This window comes from Colletotrichum tamarilloi (assembly GCF_030869305.1).
Source record: "Colletotrichum tamarilloi strain Tom-12 chromosome Unknown Scaffold_165.1, whole genome shotgun sequence".
NCBI classification, from domain to species: domain Eukaryota; kingdom Fungi; phylum Ascomycota; class Sordariomycetes; order Glomerellales; family Glomerellaceae; genus Colletotrichum; species Colletotrichum tamarilloi.
Window position 1 is genome coordinate 27,932 of NW_026849548.1, and position 17,337 is coordinate 45,268.

The window sequence follows — 17,337 nt, forward strand, 5'->3', positions numbered from 1 at the left end:
GATGCCGATCGCAAACCTCCACAAGGTTTCCAAATGCAGCTCGAAATTATCCCTCTAGGTGAAAGATCATGGGTCGCTTCCTAGTTTGTCTCATCAGCCTCTCACTTGGCTGCCTCTATTTCCTAATCATCCTTCCAAACCCTTGACGAGAGTTCGTCATGGCGGCAGACAGCCTCCCGTGCCCCGGCTAGTCAAATGTGAAAAGTTGACGATCAGAGCTGACCTGGCAGGGCAGCTATTCTGCTTCGGGGATTTTAGTGGGAGACGCCCCCATAAAGAACCCTTGACGTTGACGATCGTTACTCCACGGATGCTCCGCGACGACGTCAAAACGTTCGTTAGCCACATGTAGGGAGAGACACGATGAAATTAAGCTTGGCATGCTTGCTAGGTGCCGTTCGACCGTTGTCCTGCAAGCTCAAAGTAAGACTAGAAGGAAAAGTTTGCCCTTAATTGTCCGCACCTGAAGTCGATAGTTCGGTTGTCAAATCAAAAGTCAAAGTCGGTCGACTTTGTTAGCGAGCAATTGTCTCAGCGCCGCTTTGTGAACCAAAGCAAACCAAACCCAATTCCGAGATTGTCGCTGAGCCTTTCTGGGCCGGAAACAATGTTTTAGTGAGCTTTTCGTGGCTTTCGGAGGCTCGGACCCCCCCAGAGATCAGCGGATTCGCGGGTTGCTTGGCAAGGGTTGCCGATGATCATCATTTGAGACCACAGCCAAATCCCGAATTGGATGTTACCCTCTTCACGAGATCATAATCCAGAAGGTTTCGTAGGTCAGAGGCGGTGAACTTAAAACAATAGTCCTGTGATGGTCGCGATGCAGGGCGACAGGTCGTTCCAAGGCTCGTTGGATCACCAACTTGAGTTGCTGACTCTTTGACCCCCTTTTAGGGCATTCAGCTGTTGCCGTGGCTCGCTCCCGGCCTTTCCAACCCAATTTACCGGGACAATTTCCCTTTCCTCGGGTACTAAAATCAGCCAGCCATTTTGAAAGATCATTTCTTCCTCTCGGTGTGGCTGATCAGATAGATCTAACGTCGCAAGGAGAGATTGCAGGAGACTGGGCGAGGAGGAAGTCGGGAGCATGCGGCGCTAAGTGAAAGTGCCGGCAGAGATTGTCATCGAAAATGCCGTTGTGATGAAGACAGCCCAGAAGTCCAGGACTCAGGAGGCAGATGAGAGATGGCCTGCACGGACAAAGCGACATCACCAGGGGAAATTCAGACAGCCCACATTGTTTGGTCTCAAGCGTGCGCCAAAGTCGTCTGAATTTCTCATCCCGCTGGCTGGCTGCTGTCTTGCATTCGCTGGATGATGATGCGACCCCTAGCTTCATGTTGCGGGGGATGAGAGACTGGGGGTCTCTTTTCATCCTCTAGAATCTCCTCCATCGGGTATGACCAATGGCTTTAACCCCCTTTTCGTGGCTATTATAGCATTGCAAGAAGGATTTTGGCTCATGCCCCCGGCCAATACGATGATGATATGGGCGGAATTGCCGACATAGCTCTCCGCAAGGGAGCGCGAGGCACGAGGTCATGTTTTACACCAGAATTGTCTCCACGTGTATCAAGTTGCCGATCCATCCGCGGCAAGGGTGGGTCTAGGTCATACAAGCAGGTAAGTATTGCCGATTGGAAAGACGAAAGAAAAAAATACTGGTGTTTTGATCTTCTTCCTTTGGGAGATCGGCGGATGAATTCGGGGATCAGCCGCATGGGAACCGAAGAATGTGAGGTCGCGTGCGAATGCGGGAGACAAAACCACACAAGCCTTTCGTGCATTCTCAAGTTAATGGCAACAATGAGCTTCCCGTGCCTTGGCAAGACGCGGGAGTGGCAAGCTGGTTGGGAACTCTCTAAACACCAAGACTTGGCTTCTAAGTTTCTTTGCTTCTTCAATCTTAGGTGGTCCGCTCAACTTCTTCAACGTTGATATTCCCTTTTTTGGATGATGCGTGTCACCGCTCCGACACTCGATCGCCAGTACGCCAGTACCATTTTGAGCCTCGGAGGAGCCCGACCACTTACGAAGCCTACCGCCGAGTCTCACTCTTCGAAATGTCTGAGAGCATGCCATCTCAAGGAGAAGCCTGCACAGAGTTCTGGGCATGACAGATGGCAGGTGACAGATGACACCAGACGCGAGCGCCGTCCAATCCTCCCCTCGTGTAATGCGTTGCACCTTCGTTTTCATCATCGCCTTCAGCTTCATCCCATCTCGAATGCATGTGTCAGCGCAACGCTCACCACTGACAGCCACATCAGCCGCAAGTGGCGGACGCGAACCAGGCACGCAGGGAGATCCTATCCTTGGCAAGTGAAACATCAAGCGTTCGGGCCTATCACGGCGTGGTCGCTGCAGCGGTGACCCACGTCCAGACGGGCCCAAGACGGGTTTCACAAAGCTTTTCAGTCTTCTTTTCCCCTTCTTTTCAGGGGAGATGGCTGCGCGGTGGCCGCGGCCGACATGCTAGGCGGCTGCGACCCGAGTCGGTTATGCCAGCCGACGGTGACTGTGCCTTTGTCGGTGATGCTCTCGGTTCGGTTGGGCGCGTGGTGCAGCCGCCGTGAGTAGCGGGGGCAGATCAAGATGGAGGATCCTTGAGGTAGATCTGTTTGGCTGACTGAGTTCAGCGACGCATACGTTTACATGTCGGGAAAAACTCTGTGAAATGCGCACAAGTTGGTTCGAGTTCTTCGCATGCTCGCAACTGAATTACGTCAAACGAGTCGTGGCGATGGAAAACCTCCCGATGCAATTGACCGAAGATGTGCCTTTCGCGGTGTCGCTAGTTCCATGTTTCTAAGTCCGAGTGGCACACCCAAGTGAGTGAGGGCGGGAGAGAGGCTTTGCTCCTCAACACTCAGACCTGCAGTTGTCAGGTCAAGTCGTATAGGAGCGAAGTGTTATGCCCTGTCAGTGTCAAAGTCATCCAATGAGTTGCTCCTTATGTCGGGCGTCATTATCGATGTCGTCCAATGTTGGCCGAATCTGCGGACATTGGCCGACACCCGGTCGCTATTGAAGCCTTACACCGAATATTGTTGCCCCCCGCCCCACCACACGTTGGACGTCGCGAAGGGAGGTGAAGGTGTCGCGACGTTTCACCTGCTTCAGACATCGATGGGGCTGCTCGTCTCGTTCCTGGATTTTTACTGCATTGGGATAGGGTCGCGTTTGGGACGACGTCTGGCTAGCGAACGCAGTCCCAAGCCATGGCCATCACCAACTCAAACCCATACGAACAATAGCCGCGGAGATTCACCGTACGCCTTTGGGGCCTCCCTGTACTGCTGTTTCGCAGACTTTCTACATCATGGACGTCGAGGTCTGGAGAGTCAAGTATAAAGTCTAATGATCGTCCGCCTCTAGGTTGTGGTTTCCGCTTCTCTATTCAGCAGCTTCACTTCTTCGTTTGTATTCCATTCTCATCTCATCGCCGATTGATTCGCGCGGATTTAAACTTATTTCCAACTCTTTCACTTCTATTCAGAACCTTTTTTCCAATCTAATCCGGCTCGGATCCGAAAAATCGCTTTAATCAAGTTACCCATACTTCAAAATCCCCACAACTCTCTCAAAATGGTTTCCAAGACGATCATCTTCGCTCTCGCAGCAGCTACTTCTGTTGCCGCACACGGCAAGGTTGCACAGGTCACTGGCGATCTCGGTGGCAACGGCACTGCTCTCGCTATCCAGGGTGGCGTTGTTCCCGGCCCCGGCCCCAACCGCAAGGTAAGTTCACGAACCCATCATAGCTAAAGGACCCAGGAGCCCAGAGGACTGACTTGTTCCAACTCACTCAGACTGAGCTCGACACCACTGTCTTCAAGAGCAAGAACATCATGACGGACGGCATGGGCAAGACCACCGGCGGCGGCAAGGTCCAGGCTGCCGATATCTCCCAGGCCATGGCTCTGTCCGGCGACACCCTCCCTCAGGTCTCCTCCACTGGCGGCAGCATCTCCGGCACCTTCCACGTCGTCACCACCGACGGTGCCGGTCCTCTCCGCGCCGTTCTCGACCCTACCGGTACCGGCGCGTTTTCCCAGGGCACTGAGCTCACTGTCACTCAGCAAGTTCCCGGCAAGAACGGTAACATCAGACCCAATGGCCAGGTTCCTGGCGGCAAGCGTTCCCTCTGGGAGCGGGCCATGAGCGTCATCGAAAAGCGTGCTTCCAACGTCAACAAGGACTTCGTAAGTAGCACTGTAATCCACGTTGAACTACCTTTCACTAACACAACTTCCCTCAGCCCATGGCCTTCTCCGTGCCCGCCGGCACCACCTGTACTGGTACCATGGGTGGCCAGAGCAACGTCTGCTTGGTCAAGATTGCCAACAGCAACGGCGCCGGCCCCTTCGGAGGCGTTGTGCCCATCCAGATTGCCCCTGGCGGTGCCGCCACCAACTCTACCCCGGCCGCTGCTCCGGCCGCCAAGCGCGAGGTCGAGTTCCAGGCATAAGATGTGATCACCATCGATGCTCGTATACGGCTTCGGGGATTGGAACACGAATCTTGTTGTTCAAGGCCCCTGGTGGGCAGCGTTTAAGATTGCTGAAAGGGTGTAAGCTGCAATTAGTTAGCCAGTAGCTCTAGTCTAGTGACCCCATCATTCTTCTTTGAGGATCACCCTCAACCTTTTGAAATTTATATTCATATTTCATCTTCCTAAAATCTCAAATGTCGTGGAGAGTCGTTGTGAATGGTTGACTTTGTTTGTGTGCTGCAGCTCCTCATCGTCGCTGCATAAGATTTGAAATAATCCCATAATGTACGTGGAACAAGACCATCCACGATCCAATAAATGGAGAATAATGCACATTAGTCCTTCAACGCATGAAGAAGAGCGATCACGAAACAGGACGGTAGGTTTTGCTAGTTGTGCATCGATATAGAGTAATCTTGTCCTGACGTTAGACTGAAAGGAGAAACACCAACAATGTCTGCTAACTGCCTCACTTCTCTACAACTGGGCATAACTTCCACAGTCCTCGCCTCCAGTGTCAGATACTTTAATAGTAGCTTCTCATGGCATCTTTGTATGACTCCCCACCTTTGAGATGGAGGTCGAAGCTGTTCTGGACGTCCAGGACCTGCGAGATGTGCTCCATACCAAGCGGCTCACCCTTGTTGACGGCCAGGGCCTGGGCGGTCCGGACAGTGTTCTTGATCTGGCGACCATTGAGATCATGTTTTGCAAGACTTTCATAGTCATCCTCGGTGAAGGGCTTGAGGTCAATCTTCTCGAGAACACGGACCCGCTCTACGAAGATCTTGAAGATGGCCTTTTTAGCCTTCTGTGTGAGACTATCGTAACGCAAAGCAATGTGAATACGTGATTGGAATGCATCATCAAAGGTCTGTAAGATTGTGAGCAACGAGTAGATGGGGAGAAGTGGTGGGTGAGAGTGCCGTCGCGTGACTTACCTCGACTCGGTTGGTTGTCAAAAACAAGATGCCCTGGAAATACTCGAGCTGGCGCAAAAAGATACTAACCAGTGCGTTGCGTGAGATCTCGTGGAGATTTCTCTTTTCGAGAAACACATCGGCCTCGTCGAGAAGGAGGATGGCGCCCCAGGCGTGGCAGATGTCGAGGATCTTCTGCAACTCCGTCTCCAAGTATCGAGAGTCAGTGCCTAGCTCCCCGGCAGAAACCATGTACAAGGGACACTTGAGAAGCTCGCTGATGCCTTCGGCTGTGAGCGTTTTACCAGTTCCAGGCGGTCCGTGGAGTACAGCTCGCAAAATGTCAATGAGGAGATATCAATCATTATGGGAGAAAAGGAGGACTCACCGACAAGACCTTTGCCCTTGCCTTGGATGACATCGTCAATGCTCTCGGTAGCATGGTACTTGTGCGACTCGACGAGAGCCTGCCAATATGTAAGCCGTTTTCTTCTCACCGCCTCCAAGTATGGAATTGCTTACCTTGACAATGTCTTTCTGCTTCGGCTCAAGCACCAAAGACTCATATGCGCCATCATTCCACTGAATGTCATTGACTCCGGAGACGGTAAACTCAAGCCAGAGCTTCTCGGAGAAGGAGAATCCCAACACAACAGAAGATGCAATAAGGTAATCCTCGTCAGAGAACTGCAGAGCCTTCTTCGTCTTGCCACTATCCTCCTCCTCGTTGGACTCCTCGCCGGTCTTAGCTTCGTCGACGCGCTCCAGCGGTTTCTCCTGTACAGCAGAGTCTTCGACTATGGATTTGGGAATTTGGAGCATGCGAATCTTACCCTTCGCATCGCGAACAACCTTTGTGGCCATCTTCCCGCAGCCCGCATCGTCGTCACTACCACATGCGTTCTCCGAGGTTGAATCGTCATTCTCGCAAAGCTTCTCATCGTCATCAGAATCCTCCGAGTCAGAGAGAATGTCGTGGTCCTTGGGCCTGACGGCAGAGACTTGGTAGTTCGGGTTGATCCGGCGGTGGACAGAGGGGTCGACCATGATGCGTCCGTTGATGTTGACCTTGATGATGCTCTTCTTTTTCTTGTAGTACGCCAAGCCGTGGTGGCTTCGGTAGTGCATACCGCCGAGGTTGACGAATTTCTTGCCACGCTCGATAAGGGCAGCCTTGATCCCTTCCTCCTCCTTATGGTAGTCAAGAGGGAAGGCGTTGAGGCTACTGATCTTTCGAGCGCCTCGAAACTCCGGGATCTCCTCACAGAGAGTCCCATACCCGAATTGTTTTCCATCATACTCCAAGTACTGAAAGACGGTTAGTGCTGTACATTAAGGAATGAAAGATGTTCTTGAAAAGAACTGACCTTGCCGTCAAGAAGGTAGAACTCTCCCTTTGTCATGCTGCACATCTTCTCCGCCTGCTCCACCTTGAAGACTCGAGGCTCATCGGAGGAGCCGTACGTGGTGGTGTAGACGAGGGTGTTGGGTTTGAAAAGAGCCCAGAGAAGATCGAAGGTGATAAGGCCATTCTCCAGCATGGGATAGAGGCTAATAAATGGTAAGCAATGGCTTCTCAATATGATCGAGGGTTGAACTTGTACCTCTTCTTGACTTCGGCATAGTCCTTGTCAAGATATTTGAGAAGCACTTTGAGATGCTGGCGCTTGTTTTCGATGTCCTTTCTGAACTTCTTGCGCTTTTTATTGTTCAAGTCCGTGGTCGAAATCTTGCTCAACGCCTTGCGGTACTTTCGTAAGTCTTCTAAGTACCTGGAGGGTTTAGTTAGCCTCACAAGAAAATCCACATTGGGTCGTTGGAACTCACAAGAATACCATGTTGGGATTCAGCTTGGGAGTCTCATCGACCAGGCTGATTCCTTTGATGTTGCCAATCACCTCTTGAAGGCACTCGCGCAAGACCTTGCTTTTGACATCGAGGTAGGTGGTCTGGTACTTGCCTTCCCAGTCAAAGGTACGCCTGACTTGCAGCACATATCCGTCGTACTGCGAGTTCGAAGTGGTCGCCGATGTCTCCTGAAGTCTGTAGTTGTGAATCGTGGTGTCCCAGACCTGATCAACTCGCTTGAAGTCCAGCTTGGAGGATCTCTTCTTTGGAGGCGCAGGCGGTGGAGGAAACTTCCCGTGCTTTGCGAATTTGTTGCTAGTCATGGAAGAGCCGTGACTGAGGCCAGCATTACCGAGGCTGTTGCTTTTTGGATAGAGCGGAGCGCCAGCCTGCATCTGTCTGAAGAGTGCCAATTGATGAGGTGTCATTGCGACCCTGGTAACACCACCGACTTTTCCAGGCGCATCATCATCCGAATCTTCGACAGTTTCAGAAGAATCGGAGTCAGAGGAGGAGGAAGAGGACGATGGAGTGCGTTTCCGAAGTGACTTGTATTTTTGTTTCTTCGAGGATCGGCCATTCTTGCCTTTGCCGCTGGATTTCTTCTTAGACTTGCCGTGCTCCCTCTCGCTATCACTTTCGGACGATTCAGAAGAACTGTCTTCCGAATCGAAAGAATTCTCTCCAGCCTCAGAGTCGCTGTCGTCAGTCAAATCATCGTATGAGTCATCAGTGTCTAGGTTGGCTGTTTTCTTGTGCTTCTTGGCCTTCTTGAGCTGCTTCTTTGACTTAGTCTTCGCAGCCTTTTTCTTATCCTTCTTGGCCGCTTTCGCGCTCTTGGATGCCTTGCCTGGTGAAGATGAAGCCGGAGCGACGACGACCGTTGTAGAGTCTTTGCTTGCGTCCATGTCGGCGATGGCAGTATCAGCTAGCGTATTGTCGGATTGCCGGTCGTTCAGGCCTTGATCCGCGGATGCCATACCGATGAAGCCTGGTGAGGGGTTGATGACGTGTTGATGTGTGGCTCGGTAGGAATTGACAGTAGATGAGGTGGTGGAAGGAGTGAGAAAATTCTCTACAGCGGAGAAAGACTTTATATGCAATCAGAATTGGCGACGGTACTCTTGGCCTGAGACTTTCGAATGATTCTTTGTGGAAATGCTGCCTGCTGGGGCAGGTCGTGGGGGAGGTGAATTTGCTGCTCGTTCTTCCGCCCTGGAATGGTATTCACCTTTGACACGTATGTTTGAGAGGAATAAAGATCATTTTCATGAGGCGGTGCGAAATCGGGTTACTTTCTTTCCATGAACCTTAGCTCAGAGAAAATGACGATGGAGTATCGAAGCGCTCCGCAGCACCTAGAAGCATTTCAATCGAGACTTCCTTGCTGGCTTTGAGCCGCAATCGGGTGACTCGTCTCTTTATGTTATCACTGCATCCTTGCGAAATATGGGTGACTGTATGACAGCCTTCTGCTACTTTAGTCTACCTATCTGTTGGAGGAAAGCACTGGACCATGCAGGTAATTTGTGTGCACTATCCTGTTGGTTGCGCCAACCCCTATCTACCTTTCTCTGATCGACAAGGCAAACACATGACACCCACCACGTTGGCCTAGAGCCGCTGTCAGCTTGATGGCCGCTTTCCTTGATTACATAGCTGGAAAATCCAAGAGATTAATTCTAGGCATCATCATCATGACTCCGACTTGGTTAGAGGCTCGTAGCAATTGCCGTCCACCCGTTCATATTCGGAATCATCCTGCCGCGCTTTATGTTCAAGGTGCGATACAAATTACTGAGGCTGGCAAGAAGCCTCACTACGGCAGTATTCTGCGGCCAACAAAGAATGCCTTCAGCCAGTCCATGGATACCTAGTGGTGTCCACACCTGTCCGCCCTTCTTACGCATTCTCTGTGCTAGGTATGAGTCAAATCAAAAGTAATTCGTCAGATGTATCATGTTACTCTTATGCATCGTGCTGATTCGTGTCATTTGGGTGATGCGTACAAAGTCTGCCTCGCCAGCAAGCTATGCCTAGAAACATAGCGGTTCGTCTTCATCCTGCCCAAAATTGTTTCGGGCAGCGGATGCGGCCAGAATCAGCCCTCCCACGGCCATGTGGCCGAAGCGAACCGTTTGTACAGCTTAAATCTGCCCCATAATCCCAAGGAAATGAACCAAGGGGCCTTCATTCGCTTGGAAATGAGGGTGTAAACGCAAACCGTTTGCTGTTCAAAGCGGACGAATGCCTTATCTGCCTAATTTCGCTCTTCCTTGACTTCAGTGCTTTTTCCACATCACCCGATGAGAAATCGATCCGGGCCACTGGATCTCCGCATTTTGTGTGACCTCTCCACTAAGACTTTCGTTCTGGGTGTCCTGCATGTACATGCATATTTGGAGGGCGCGGGGCGACATGCAAACGAATGGCAGACAGCAGTGCCAAGTTGCTTAGCCCCGACGTTGGAAGAGTGAGGCGCCCTGCCCGCGAATAGGAGTTCATCGTCCTTGTGTGATTGTGGCTGGAAGACGCAATCTTTGACGCGAGGAAGCAGATGACATCCCTATTGGCCATAAGTAAGAAGAAGTCAGGTCTTCTGGGCTCGATGCTTGACATCTCGGGGTATCGTTTCTGATACGGCTTGAACCGGCATCGGCCCCACCTCCCGGCTGTTGCCGAGCAGTGGGGGTGTGCTCGGAGATACCGGGCCATGCCGACTGCGGAGATCAAATCAATTTTCTCGGTCGTGAAATATCAACGGATTCAAAAACTTATAGAGGGACTTGTCGGCCGAACACGAGAGTGACCTATCTGATTGAAGGCTCGGCGCTTACAATTCTCATGTTGATGGGGCGATTCCCCGCCTTTCACAGAGTTGAAGATGGCGCCACGAAATCCTTCGGCGGGGAAAGTCGCCGAAAGTCCCGTTGCTAGGAGTTTTAAGAAGCTGAGAAGTAAGCGAAATCTCTGTTGATCACCCCAAAACAACCGTGACAACATTATCGTTCCTAGTGTTGGCAGCAAAATCGCTCAATTGAAGTCAAAGTAGCGCGCCATCATTGCGTCTTGCCTCTTCCTACAGCAGATATCTTCGGCATATATTCACGAAATAATCCTTCAACCAATTGCACGAGACCGACACCATGGCATCGGGCCAGTTCTTCGACCCCTTAGTCGCACTTCGCGTCGCGCCTCTTGTTTCATCAACTTGCACCCTGCTGTTCGCTTGGGATCAGCACTTCTTCCTCAGCCTATTCAATGATACCTCCGAGCTTCGAAAGAAAAGCGCGCCTATGTTGAAGCCGTACTTTAACACCTTCTTTTCACGCGGCGTCTTTTTCGTCCTGGGCTTCATCGCCGTATCGACGAGCACCGGTATCTCAAATCTCTACAGCCAGCCAGCTGCTCTGAAGTCGCAAGGCACTTATTGGTGGTACGCTGCTGGCGCGGCGTTGTCGGCGGGACATTTGCTTTATGTTCCGGCTGTTGCACCGCACGTGAAGGCTTTGGCCGAGGCAGAAGACGACGACGACGTCAACGGAATCCTGGATGAGTGGTTGAAGGCCAACTGGTTGCGCATGGTTACCGTGGACCTTGGCGCCTGGCTTGCTTTTGGTGTTGGGGCTTTAAGCACGTTGCGTGTGTGAGCAAAGTTGGAAATATAGGTGGAACATGTAAACATAATGTACCCGGTAATGGAAATGCCTTCTGGATAGAAACTCCTCCGAGACGAGCAGCCTAGTCTCGCAAGATCAATCAAGAACCTTGAGTACAGAAATCCCGCCAAGTTACTAGAGATTGAGGGATACTTAGTGCGCATCAGCTACGAAGTACCTTTTCAGGTGAGATGCGATGTATGAAGTCGACCTCCTTACTCATATTTCCTCAGAGGCATTTGGAACCTCTTCCTTCCGCTCACAAACCAATCGGCAAGCGCACCTATCAAGACTGCTCCAAATATTGGACCTGCGTAATTCATGTTGTCCTTGGTGACTGGCAAGATTTGAGGGAACGGCATCCATAACACAACGTATATCAAGTAGCTGAGCGCGAAGAGATTGACCGGAACGCCGACAGCTCCTAGCTTGAAGGGTCCGTATGGCGGTGGCGGGCCGCGAACTTTCCGGAGTAAGAGAAAAAGGATCGGGAAAAAGTACGATACATGAAGAGCCAAAGCCTGGAGAGAAATCAGGGCGTTGAAAGCTGTGGCCGAGGCGATGTAGATCAGGGAAAGACATGTGACTATAATCCCAATGAGGAGCAAGGCATTCATTGGTAACTTGAAAGTAGGACTGATCTGTGATAGAACGTCAAGCTGGGAGCTTTGGCAGCGGAGCTAGGAGTTAGAATGACTTACATGCGAGAAAAAGCGGGAGAATGGCAAGCCCTTGTCGTTCGCGAACATCCATACTAGACGGGATACTGACGCCAACATGTTGAATGAGGCGAAGAAGATAATGACTGCTACCAGGGAGACGAGAGTGTTGGAGGCAGCTTTCGAGCCAGTCGCATTGTAGATTACGTAGATTAGCGGCAATGGGGCTGTAGAAAGGTCGTCCAGAGGTCCGATGTAGAAGAGTAAGATCGTAACAAACACAAAAAGCATGACTGAGTTGACGACGCAGGCAAGAATGACGCTTCGTGGAACGCGTGTTCTAGCTTTTCTTACTTCATCGCCTATTCCAGTTTGATGGTCAACATCTCACAGCTGAAGGATTCGGTCTCAGTTTGATTTCAAGGAAGCAACTTACTCATGTGTATGACGCTGTCAAATCCCGTTACGGAGAACGTTATCGTTAACAGTCCCAAACCCCATGATACTCCGGGATCATTCCATCCCGAGACGTCAGATGTAAGCGTCTTCAAAACGTAGTCGGAACTGCTGCGTTGTCCAAGGACAGCGAGAATAACAATGAAGGCCACGAACAAGGCAATATGCAAGACCCCGCCAATTATCTCGAACGCATTAAGAAACTTTCGAAACCAGAGATTAAATAAAAAGGGCAAGACGAGAGTACCAATCATGATGAGACTAGTATGCCATCGATCTGGCGCATAGTTATCATAGTTGAAGATGGCTAGGGACGTAATGATGTTTGCCAGGATTGATGGTGGTCCCCCACAGGCGAAGCACCACGCAGCAGTAGTGATCCATCCTGTTTAGCTAGTCAGCATTGAAAACATGGCATGTAAGTTTTTTGGACTTTTGCAGTGAGATACCCTGAAGTAAACCCCAGAACCTGTTTGCGCTAGGGGCAAGATTTGCAGACCAACGATACTGCGCGCCGACAGTCGGATCTCTATTCGACTTCGTTAGCGGCGAGAACCTTGATATTTCATCAAGCCCAATGAGCTTACATTGATGCTAGCTCAGCGAGTGAAAATCCGACGGCACAAGCTCCGAAGCCAGCCAGGATCGAGCCGTAGAACATCGAAGCAGGGCCACCATTCGCTAACGCGAATTGGAAAGTTACGGCGAAAGACTCCCATGATGCCAGTATGATTACGCCGAAGTTTACAACAGAGGAATGGTTAATGTATCGCTGCGAGACTATTAGACTTCGAAAACAGATGCTTGGAAGTTGGGCTAGAGGACCTCGAGACCAGATGGCTGTTGCTGTTCGCCGTATTCCTCAGAACGAGTGATCAATGTCTTTTCATCAGCACCATCTATTCTGCGCCCGATCGCGTCTGCTCCAATCCTGTCGGTATCTACAATAGACGCCATTAGTGATTTACGTTGCAGAATTGAACAGATTGACATCCAAGGGACAAATAAACATCAACTCTGCGCGGTATTATAAGCTTTTCTTGTGAATCCTTTCCGGCCCTCTTACCGCCTGTCTCGTTATCTTTCAAGAATACCCTAGTCCTCTTTGAAAGTTGATGTCGCAAAAAGCATGCAAGAAGCGACCATTTCTCCAACCGAAAACCGGATGTAGCGCCAATTGTGTCTTAGGCTAGCCGCCCACCGCTTTTGCCATGAATCTGAGGTAGCATTGAATCATACAGCAGCACAGCCTGGAGTAACATGGTGTTACATAGCTGTGTGTAGATCTTCTGCACGTAAGCTGACTGCTTTGGTTCCCGTGGCGACCCAATCGAACTCGAGCGCACTCTTTTATTCCGATACTTGAGGTTAATACGCCTCCAAATTCCATGGACTTGTATATATAGATGCCTGACTAACTTCATTCCTCAAGGAGAAATGTTGAGAAGTTGCAACGACAAATTGCTTGCCCATAACTAATTGCCGCATGATGACAGAAAAAAAGGCAGTATCGTAATAATAAGGTATGTCATGAAGATGCTGCAACAACGTCCTTACGCGATAAGTACTTGGTGTAATTGTGTGAATTTTCCCAAACAAGATCTTGCCTCTGAACGTTAGAGGGACAGAGATGTAGATGAAGAAGAGGAATAAGTAAGATTGCAAGTGATTTGAGCGGCGAGAGCGAATTCTTAGACGGGAAGCTCTGTCTAAATATTTTGGCGCTATACTTGCGACAATGAAGAAAGATAGCATTGTCGCCAGCAAATTCGAGGGGACTTTCGTCTGGCCGCCCGTGTATACTTGGGCAAATGTTTTGATCATCTGAATTCGTAACATAATTAGTGTCTTGACGGATCAGACTGTTAACCACAAGTACATGTCGGCGAATAGTTCCAGCGTATCTTCCCGGGGAGGACCTGAGAGATAAAGCTGGTATCGGGAGCTACTGCTTCCCGAGGCCGGTCCAGGAACTTGAGGAGAAAGATTTGAGATGTTTCGGTAATCTAGTGCCAATCGGCTGTCCACGCTCGAGACAACAAAGATAGAGGTTCAACAGTTTTCTCCCGCTGGTAAGCTCCGAGCAATAGATGCTGCTAAGCCAAGTAGCCTTAGAAACGGCCTCCAGTCCGAAGACGCGTCATCGGAAGTCTGAGGCATAATCCAAGGTCATCGCGTTCCTGTCAAAGAACGCCATCGGCAGGCGCGGGGCTAGATTGGTGCAACATCGATTTCGGGAAGCCGGCGACCTAGGCCAATTTGGAAAAGGCCGGGATTGTGGCAAAGGCCGACACGTGCATTAGTTTCCACCCCTTCTTTTCTCTTCCTTTCTTTTTGGAAGAGGAATCATGTGCGGCCTCCCGAATGAGAGTTGGGTGTGGTTGGGTTGGATGCCACCGGCACAGACATGTAAGCTCGGATGTCCGAGAAACTGGAGCACGGCCGGCACCCACGTTAGCGACGCCGATTGATGACCGTGAGCCGCTGAGGGAATCGTCTGCCGTACAGCCGACACGTCTTGATTATTTTGGGTCTGTTCTCATTGGCGGGATGTGGGAGGTAACCGTTTAGCCAGATCTTGGCCCAGCGTGAGCCGCCAGATTCGACACATCGATGGCGCACCTTCGATAGCTAGTTCCCGCAGCTTTCACCCTGTAGTGTTTCTTGGCATCGCTTGCGGGGCAAAAACCCTCAATCAAGGTCTGAAACGATAATTGACGTTTAAGCCAAGCGTCTTGGAAAAACACTTATTCCATAGAAAAGTGTGTTGCCCTAGGGTTAGTCTTGCGATCTTTTTGAAAGGATTCAGGAAGAGTGGCATGGCGGCATAAAACTCTCATCCTCTCTGACAATTTTCGACGGCATCTTATTCCGAGAAATCTCGTTGCAGAAAGCATTCGTTGAGGTTGGCTGAGGTTGGGATGATCGCCGACTTGAGGCTAACGTCAACTTGAGGCGTCCGAACATTATGAAATTGCCTTTACGACTGAGATCGCCATTTTCAGCTCATTCAAAAAGCAACAAAGTCGGAAAGAACGGCTGGATAGTCATCCCACGAGGGACAAAGTTTGAGGCGTTTTCTGCTTACGCTCTCGGGCCCTCAGACGCCCTGACTTGGAGGCTGGCATCAGACTGACAATTGAAGACGGGACGCTTACAACGCCACGCAAGATGACATTTCGGGCAAGCAGCTAGAGACATTCACCAAAGAGCTACCTGACACATGGGCCAAGCCGTCAACGTTTCCTGTTGGGTTTGTTCTTCTGCGCCAATGCACAGCTTTCAGTGCCCTCTTTAAGGATCCTCCAGATTGACATGATTGCGGACCGAAACATCCTAACCGTGCTTTCAATGTCTGAAGCAGGCTAATGGCTCCTGCCTCCCGATTCGGGGCCGAGCTGACGGCCATGAGTGAGTATGAGTTGCTTCTGTGCATACAGAGTGCATCTTTGCCACCGATATCTTACTGTGAGTTCAGGTATAATTAGACACTTGAGATCCCATTAATGCCATCAATCATCACTCCAGCGTTCAACATTCAGTCACTCGCTCTAATACAGACAATACTCTCGTTCACAATACTCTCTCTTTCTCTCCCTCCAGTTATCATACCTCTTCAGCAAGATGGTCGGATCGAAAGCACGCATTGCTCTCACGGCACTCGTGGCCGTCGCCACTGCCTACCCCGGCATGGGACGGGGCGGCGCCGGAGCCAGCCACGGAGATATGATGGCGCATCTCGCTAGCCGAGAGGGTGCCGCAGACAATCAAAATCTCGGTGATCTCCTCAAGATCCCCGACGGATCCTTGTCCGACGTCGGCAAGGATGTCAAGGGCATCCTCACGGGCTCCGGATCGCCTACCACGTCCGATGCGGCCAGCGGTAACCTCCCTGAGCTCGGCAGCTCTGACTGCAACGCGGACAAGTGCTGCGTGTGGCAACATGTCGCTGCTGACCTGATGCCCACGTTCCGTGACGATAATGGTTGCACCGACCCTGCCCGCGCCGCCATCCGTCTCGGATTCCATGACGCTGCTGGGTGGAGCTTGAACACCGGCGACCTCGGCGGGGCCGATGGATCCATCGTCCTCGCTCCTGAGGAGATCGGGCGCCCACTTAACAAGGGCTTGGAGGAGATTGTATCGCAGATGAAGACGTGGTTCGCCAAGTACAAGGACCACGGCGCCGGTATGGCAGACTTGATCCAGTTCGCCGCCAACACTGCGACGGTGGCATGCCCTGGCGGACCGAGGATTAAGACCTTCGTCGGCCGCAAGGACTCTTCCGTGGCTGCTCCCGATGGTCTACTTCCAGACCCGAAGGACCCTGCCGACAAGTTGATCGAGCTGTTTGGCAACAAGACCATCACCGCCCCTGGTCTCGCTGCCCTTGTCGGGGCACACACTGCCAGCCGTCAACGCTTTTTCGACACATCCAAGGTCAACGCCCCGCAGGACACCACGCCCAATATTTGGGATGTTGACTTCTACGGACAAACTTTGGCTGGAGCTCCTGCCGAGGTTGTGACCTTCCCCAGTGATACGGTTCTGTCCAAGGATCCCCGTTCGGCCCCGGCCTTCCAGGCCTTCGCTAATAACGCACCGCTTTGGGGCGGAGTAAGTTTTCACTTGATCCATCTGCTTCAGGAATACAGCTGACCAAATTGCAGGCATATGCCAAGCAGTATCTCCGTTTGAGTCTCCTTGGTGTCTTCAACATCAACGACTTGACTGATTGCAGCAAGGCGCTCCCCGCCGGCACCGGTGTCAAGAGATAGATGTTTAAAGGTATTCTCGCTACATTATATCTTCGGTAGACTTTTGGGGAGGCGTATATAGATTGTGGAAGTAATTCTCGGGGAAACACGATTTAAGGGACATCACAATTTGTGACCTCCGCATAAACGATACCTAGGTAGAAATACGTAATCCATGATAGATATTAGGTAGATTCTTCATCCGTATGAAATTGTGAAGACAATTGTATGCCTCCTTCAAAGGGTACGCGCAGTGGGTTTCGATGATTCCTTCGAGTTATTTCACACAATGTTCAGGGTCACTATTCGAGGGCCAGTAAGCAGGCTTATCTCCGGGTCGGTAGCGCACGGTGATCTGAGTAACTCCGGCCGAGATGCTCCTCGGCCCTAAGCTCCTCGGACTTAGTTTCTGGTGCAGACAGCCCGTGATCTTGATACCCCCTTGACTTAAGTCTGATTCCCCATATTGCCAAGATCTGAGATTTGGAGGTGACTCTACTAGTCATCATCCATTGAAATATTGACAAGGGTTGCGGGATGCTT

At 51.1% G+C, this 17,337-nt stretch overlaps 6 protein-coding genes across 6 annotated transcripts; 3 read left to right on the forward strand and 3 right to left on the reverse strand.

The window, feature by feature from the left end:
- Positions 1–3,588: 3,588 nt before the first annotated feature.
- On the forward strand, positions 3,589–4,471 carry CTAM01_15500 (uncharacterized protein; the record flags this gene model as incomplete). Its single annotated transcript, XM_060531497.1, has 3 exons — positions 3,589–3,741; positions 3,813–4,205; positions 4,262–4,471. 3 exons carry the CDS (start codon positions 3,589–3,591, stop codon positions 4,469–4,471), a joined length of 756 nt encoding a protein of 251 aa, XP_060373920.1.
- Positions 4,472–5,021: 550 nt separating this feature from the next.
- Positions 5,022–8,243, reverse strand: CTAM01_15501 (ATPase; the record flags this gene model as incomplete). Its single annotated transcript, XM_060531498.1, has 7 exons — positions 5,022–5,369; positions 5,437–5,747; positions 5,804–5,882; positions 5,938–6,723; positions 6,783–6,966; positions 7,020–7,187; positions 7,243–8,243. 7 exons carry the CDS (start codon positions 8,241–8,243, stop codon positions 5,022–5,024), a joined length of 2,877 nt encoding a protein of 958 aa, XP_060373921.1.
- A 2,166-nt stretch (positions 8,244–10,409) lies between these two features.
- CTAM01_15502 (uncharacterized protein) lies at positions 10,410–10,913 on the forward strand (the record flags this gene model as incomplete). The annotated part of the gene is made up of 1 exon (XM_060531499.1): positions 10,410–10,913. The coding sequence occupies one exon, from the start codon at positions 10,410–10,412 to the stop codon at positions 10,911–10,913; it is 504 nt and encodes a 167-aa protein (XP_060373922.1).
- Positions 10,914–11,137: 224 nt separating this feature from the next.
- CTAM01_15503 (LPXTG-domain-containing protein) lies at positions 11,138–12,994 on the reverse strand (the record flags this gene model as incomplete). Its single annotated transcript, XM_060531500.1, has 6 exons — positions 11,138–11,563; positions 11,624–11,943; positions 12,018–12,422; positions 12,487–12,566; positions 12,625–12,809; positions 12,863–12,994. The coding sequence occupies 6 exons, from the start codon at positions 12,992–12,994 to the stop codon at positions 11,138–11,140; spliced, it is 1,548 nt and encodes a 515-aa protein (XP_060373923.1).
- A 411-nt stretch (positions 12,995–13,405) lies between these two features.
- CTAM01_15504 (uncharacterized protein) lies at positions 13,406–13,876 on the reverse strand (the record flags this gene model as incomplete). The annotated part of the gene is made up of 1 exon (XM_060531501.1): positions 13,406–13,876. The coding sequence occupies one exon, from the start codon at positions 13,874–13,876 to the stop codon at positions 13,406–13,408; it is 471 nt and encodes a 156-aa protein (XP_060373924.1).
- A 1,785-nt stretch (positions 13,877–15,661) lies between these two features.
- On the forward strand, positions 15,662–16,815 carry CTAM01_15505 (peroxidase; the record flags this gene model as incomplete). The annotated part of the gene is made up of 2 exons (XM_060531502.1): positions 15,662–16,654; positions 16,708–16,815. 2 exons carry the CDS (start codon positions 15,662–15,664, stop codon positions 16,813–16,815), a joined length of 1,101 nt encoding a protein of 366 aa, XP_060373925.1.
- Positions 16,816–17,337: the final 522 nt, after the last annotated feature.